Here is a 6785-nt window from a genome sequence, read left to right as displayed (position 1 = left end):
AATAAAAACAAGACTCTAAATTAGTAAAAGATAAAAAATCATTTCCTAATAAACAATCATCTTCCATGTCAATAACAAACATGGACAAATCTACACAAATTTTTCCTAACTGAACATTCATTTTTGCTTGATAATAAACAGGAACTACTTCTCCTGAAGGATAAATTAAACGATTGTTAGTAACTGGACAAAATTTCTCCGTCGTTTCAAAAAAATTCTTATTTACAATAGAAACATCCGAACCTGTATCTATTTTAAATTTACAACATTTTCCATCTAATAATCCATTAAAACAAAAAGTATCTCTATTTTTAACGCGTTTTAAACTAGAATTAATCGAGGATTTTACTCTTTTTGTCGAAATAGCCCCGTTCCATTCGACAAAACTTAGTTTTCCCTTTTTCTTTCATTAATTAAAGCCGGGCATTCTGCTCGAAAATGTGAAGAACTTCCACATTGCCAACATTCCTTAGCCTTCCACTCCCTTCCCTTTTCACGTTTAACAAAGACCTTTCCGGTTCCCTCTGTGCCCTGTGTTTGTTTCGAAACTCCGCCAATATTGCGATTGACATAAAAATTTGACGCTACTACTTTTCTTTCAAAAAAACTGCTTTGATTTATTAATTTCAAAGTTTTCGCACGCTCAATTGCCACACGAAGCGAACTTATCCCCTCCACTTGAAGAGTACGTTTAACAAAACCATCAGATAAAGCGGCAATAAATTGAGAACAAGCGATCTTCTCACGCACCTCAAGCGAGCACTCAGGATACGCTTTTCGTGACAAGCGCTCCAAATCCGCGCCTAACGACGCGAAATCTTCTCCCGAACACTGTTTCCGATTAGTGAACTGAGAGTAAAAGTTCTGCGCAAGTTCACCCTCACCGAAACGCAACTCCAGTTTCGATCTAAGATCCGCAAATGTGAGAGTGTCGTTCCCATCATCACACAAATCGAGTAAAGCACGCGCCTTTCCTCGGAGACAGGAAGCCAGAACAACCGCTTTTTCCGTTTCCGACCATTGATTCGCACTCGCGATTAATAAAAATTGAGAAAGATATTCACGCCACGGAGCCGTCCCGTCAAAAGTATCCGGTTTTAGTTTTAACGCGGAAGCCGTTCGCCCGTCCCCACTCGCCCTCACCTCCGTACGCGACCCGTGTAACTCACGCATCACGCCCCCCGCGCTCTCGCACGAAGAAACATTCTCGGAGGGACTTAGCTGTAAAAGTCGTTGCTCCAGGCAGCTCAGAGCTACGTCGCGCTCTTGTAGACGAGCCTCCATCTCGTTGCGGAAACGCTGCTGCTCCCGACTCTCCTGTCGCCGCTCCTCGCGCAACTGCTGTAGCTGTAACAGCACGGCTTCCAAAGTGCCCTCCGCCGGAATCGACGTTGCGGCCTGGGAGCGGGTTCTCACCGGGGAGTGTGCCGTCGTCATTTCGAAGGAAACGTAGCGTTGCACTGAATCACTCACTCGCGTCTCACTACGTTTGTGTCTCAGATATTGGTCCGTCGGATCGTCGTATCCCGGACGAGCCCCCAAAATGTTACACTCGCGGACGCGGAAAGGAATAAGACACTTGAATACAAAACGAAGAGGAACTTTATTATTAAGTAATAACAGCGCGATATAAGACTCTCAATTCGAAATGCACATCCAGACAGTTTGCAAGCTGTCGAGAGACTCTCTCCCACGGCTGTTATAATCAAACAGCCGAAACACACTCTTAGCAACCGTTGTCAAAGATATTGCCTCGCAACCCGCGGACATCAGATGCGACGCACTCGCAACAATATTAACAACTATAAAGAACATTTTAAGCCAAAAAAAGTTCGATTTTGAAAGTGCCGAAGTGGCCTAAGGTTTTAAATAAAAGGTCACAGAAAGGGTTTCTTAAATAAAATATGTAAACCATTTTTTGTAAGAGTTTTATGTATTCTTTAATATATGACTTTTAAAGTGAAACATATTTCTGTCCCAATTTAAATGGCGCATCTTATAGAGATCTCAATCCGTAAATGTACTAAGACTTACAACGATATAGAAATTTATTCTGAGTACTTATTATTAGTACGAGATACGCGTCATTTCTGCAAGTAAGGAGAATTCATATTAACATTCGTGTAGCAGTCATTCACGATTAACCTTAAACTTTATCTATTAATGAGCCCACTTGTAACAGCATATCACGTCGATAAATAATCGCGTATTGTAAAATACGCTTTTTCGTCAATTTTTTCGTCGAGTAGTTGGCGTTCGTCGATTAGCGGTGAATGAGACTACGCGTGTCATTTTAAGTACAATGAAGCTTCGTTTCTCTCTTCACACTGTTGGAACTTCGAAAACGACCTGTTGAAAGCTTGGAAAAAAGCACGATCTCATATCAAATGTCTGTGGTACGTATGCTCGTATTTGTAATTATATGGATTACACGAGCGAAACTTGTGAGCTGTGTGCATTTGGAAACGGAATAATAATAAGTCGTGCTAACAATCGTGAACATACAATCTGCAGAATTGTAACTATATGGAGATTAATCAAAGAATAAACAAATTAACGTCTTACCTACGTTAAACATTTTATATCTATGGAGTTTTCAGATAAGAAAACTCAATATCAGAATCCTTTTGCATGGGATTATCATTTCTGTCGCCTATGATCACAGTGACGTTCGAAATACCTGTCATGGGCGGCGTAGCGCCATCCGTGATCGCGATAGGTATATTGTATATCATTCGGTTCTCTCGATCAAATCTCTCTCGCGCGTACAAAATGCACCCGGAAATGTAAAACTTGGATTTGATCTCATCGTCCGCGCTATCGTCGATCCAGTACCTGAATAATGATGGTAGACTATTATACCCGGAATCGTAATCGCGCGCTATAAGATAGGCTATCTTGCGAGTTAATTGATTATTCTCCAACTAAAGGATGGGCATATTAAGGAATGGTGCGTTATCGTTTATGTCAATGAGTGATGTTTACGATCACCGATTCCCCTAGTGACGTGGACGAACCGTCTTCGTCTCTCGCCATCACGATGACCTGTGTACGGTCAGAAATTAGAATGAGAGGATATTATAATTTCGTAAAATGTGTGACAAATTCAATTGAAAACTCACAGTCCATATCGTAAAGCCATTCGGCGGGTCATAATCCAGCGGCTTCTTCAGCTTCATACAGCCAGTTTTGTCAATTTCGAAGAAAGGTTGATGAGCTTTCTCAACGATGAAGTACGCGATATGCTGATCGGCATTTCTATCTTCGATGTCAGGATCGTAAGCCACCACAGTGGTAATACAACCTAAACAAACAGCAATTAAAAGCTCGCTTAGAACATTTATCTTCTTATACTTATTATGTCGGAAGTAATTACATCAACACCTTACCAGGCACTAATTTTTCTTCTAATATAGTCGGATTTTTGTCAAAATCTTCGAAGATTGGCGGATTGTCGTTTACGTTCTCGACAAAAATCTCCACCTGCGCTATATCACTGAATAAGCCATCGAATGCTCTCACGATCAGATTGTACTCGGTGATCTGCTCGTAATCCAATCTCTTATTCACGCGAATTTTTCCCGTTGCTCTTTCAATGGAAAAGCTATCATCAGTATTTCCTGCTATAATGCTGTACATGACAGGACTCGATTTGTCGGAATCAATGACCTCGACATGGGTTATATAGGTGTTGATGTTTGCGTTTTCTTGAATCCTGTTGTGGGTGTACACTTTTTCGGTGAAGTGAAGTGGATTCTTATTCTTATCGGAATTAATGATAAGAGGGATGATGGCGTCGTAATCGTTAAAATTCTTGAACGATTTAAGCCTAGATAGAAAAACTGGCGGCTCCACTACCCGTATGTCCTTGTGCGGCTCCACTACCCGTATGTCAAAATGAATGTAGTTGAACATTGAAAACGTGCCGAGGTCCATCACCATAGCTACCATTCTGAATTTATAACCTGGGTTTTGCTGTACAAGAATTGGCATTATGAGCAATTTATGTATTCCGTAAGGAAAACTTGGGAGAAACTTGAGCTCGCTCGAAGAAATAGATCGATACAAGTTGCGCATCGCATATATACCCCAACTTAAGCGATGTTATTGGGAGTACAAATAAGTCTCCGCCGTTTGACAAAAGATGGTCCCATCAGTAAGTTATGGTTGAAATTGTCAGATGTAAAACGTCATATCGTAAGGTTGGACATCTGGCAACACCATAACCTTGAAATATTAGCGATTTTGTATCAGTATCACATAATTTTTTTCATGCAAAAATGTCGAGTTTTGAGCCGAATAAGCGTCATTTGCGGGAACTTTTGATTTACTTCTTTAATTTGAAGAAATCTGCAGCTGAGGCGCATCGATTGCTTGTAGAAGCATATGGTGAGGCTGCTTTAAGTGAGAGAAGTTGTCGTGAATGGTTTTAAAAGTTTAAGAACAGTGAGTTTGACGTCGAAGACAAAGAACGTAGCGGAAGGCCGAAAGTGTACGAAGACGCGGAATTGGAAGCATTATTGGAGGAAGATTCGTGTCAAACGCAAGAAGAACTTGCACTTACATTAGGAGTGACTCAATAAGCAATCTCACATCGTTTGAAATCGTTGGGAATGAAAGAAATTGCAATGAAGGAATTGCAATCAAAAGCAAGGAAATTGGGTTCCATATGAACTGAAGCCGAGAAACGTTGAACGCCGATTTTGCACATGTGAAATGCTGCTTGCCAGGCATAAACGAAAGAGTTTTTTGCATCGTATAGTCACTGATGATGAAAAATGGATCTACTACGATAACCCAAAGAAGAGGAAATCATGGGGACCACGTGGCCATGCTTCAACATCGACAGCCAAGCCGAATATTCATGGAAAAAAACTCATGTTGTGTATTTGGTGGGATCTGCTTGGTTGTATGTATTATGAGTTGCTCAAACCGAACGAAACCATTATTGGGGCTCTCTACCAAACACAATTAATGAGATTGAGCCGAGCACTCAAGGAAAAACGCGCCCACTACTATTCCAGACACGACAAAATTATTCTCCTGCATGATAATGCTCGTCCACATATTGCGGCGCCGGTCAAAACCTACTTGGAAACACTCAATTGGGAAGTTTTACTCTACCCGCCGTATTCACCAGACATTGCTCCCTCTGACTATCACTTGTTTCGATCGATGACGCACGGCCTGTCTGAGCAGCACTTCACATCAATGAAGATACCAAAAATTGGGTCGATTCGTGGAAAAGATGAAGCGTTCTTCCGACGCGGTATCCGTATGCTGCCAGAAAGATGGGAAAAAGTAGTGGCTAGCGATGGACAATACTTTGAATAAAATATAAGGTACTGTTCTTTCACAATAAATGCGCAATTTTTGATAAAAAACGGCGGAGATTTATTTGTACTCCCAATATTTTTACTGGTGTACCTTTGAAAATTAAATTAATAAGTTTGTTTTCCGATAGCTCAACGGGTAACATCTGCGTATATATATATATATATATATATATATATATATATATATATATATATATATATATTCCTGTGCATATATAGGACGTCCAGTAAAACGAGCTGCGGTATATGTGGATTAGGTCAAACTAAACAAAAAATTTTTCTACCATTTTGCGAAAAACCACGTAAAATTTTAAGATATTAAAAAAGATTTGTGAATGATCACGTGTTAGATGAGCTATGATGGTGACGTCGATGTATGCTTGTATATTAGGTTAAACTGAACAAAAAAATTCTCTACTATTTTCTAAATAACCGAATAAATGTAAATGTGAATAATTAGTTATTAATGAAAGAAAATCGGTACACAGTTGTGCAAGATAATGTATCAATTTTCTTTGATTAATAACTAAATATTTACATGAGTATTTGGAAAATGGTAGGGAACCTTTTCGTTCAGTTTGACCTAATACAAACATACAGCGGCAGACGTCGCCATTATAGCTCACCTACTTTATACTATTATACTATACCTATACTTACTTAGAAATATCATACTAAGAAATACTGAAAAATTATTAGTGATTAAATATTACCAGTAATTCAGTAATTTTTTGGCCAGTGGTTAATTTTTGATGAATACTGATAATAAAATCACTGAACTTAAATATTGATAGTAATCAAATACTGAGAATTATTGTACAAAGGTGAAAAATGAGAAAATCATAATATTTAAAAAATATTTTTTCTCATAATTCCTAATTTTCTCACATCTCATAAATCATTAGATATCGAAGATTGTCAACACACACTCTAAACTTTCGTGAATCCTCCCCTCGATAGTTTCGATTCCAAGCGGTATATCACCGGTTACCATTCATTTCCTGACTCCGTTAAAGTGTTGCTTAACCTGATGATCGAGCGGCACGCGGCAATTGCCAATGACTCCAGCGATATTCTTACGATTTACGCTTATATAATATATCCTTATAGTATTCATAGTATATTATAACATACCTAGCAAACACCAAATAATAGTCATATATCTTTTACTTAATGTATGTTGGATAATTTGCTGATAGATATTGAAACAATGCAACAACATTCGATATGCGATAGATATTGATATAATATAGAGAGTAAATCAGTGGTAATTACTCTTAAATTTTTAACAGAATGTTATAATAATCTAAACAGAAAAAATAAAAAATCCAAGAAAATCCAAATTAAACAAATCGAATTACTAAATTTAGAAAGAAACTTAAAAAAATACTATTTAAAACAATAGTGTTGTTTCATCAAATGACATGATTTTCTTGAACGAAATAAAAG

The 6785-nt window shown here is 38.5% G+C and overlaps 1 protein-coding gene across 1 annotated transcript in view; it reads right to left on the bottom strand.

Annotated features, from left to right (window-relative positions):
• Positions 1-2133: 2133 nt before the first annotated feature.
• LOC116844315 (DE-cadherin-like) overlaps positions 2134-6785 on the bottom strand; it is a 25409-nt gene continuing 20757 nt past the window's right edge. Inside the window, exons 5-7 of the mRNA XM_032815713.1 lie at positions 3390-3975; positions 3123-3304; positions 2134-3045 (exon numbers count right to left, since the gene is read on the bottom strand). Coding sequence (XP_032671604.1) covers positions 2968-3045; positions 3123-3304; positions 3390-3975 — 846 coding nt within the window. The 3' untranslated portion in view covers positions 2134-2967. The remainder of the gene's footprint in view (positions 3046-3122; positions 3305-3389; positions 3976-6785) is intronic.

This window comes from Odontomachus brunneus, unplaced genomic scaffold, assembly GCF_010583005.1.
Source record: "Odontomachus brunneus isolate Ranch 3 - 2012 unplaced genomic scaffold, Obru_v1 Obru_scaffold_040, whole genome shotgun sequence".
Taxonomy (NCBI): Eukaryota; Metazoa; Arthropoda; class Insecta; order Hymenoptera; family Formicidae; genus Odontomachus; species Odontomachus brunneus.
Note: the sequence above shows the minus strand (reverse complement) of the source record. Positions and strands in the feature narration are given on the sequence as shown.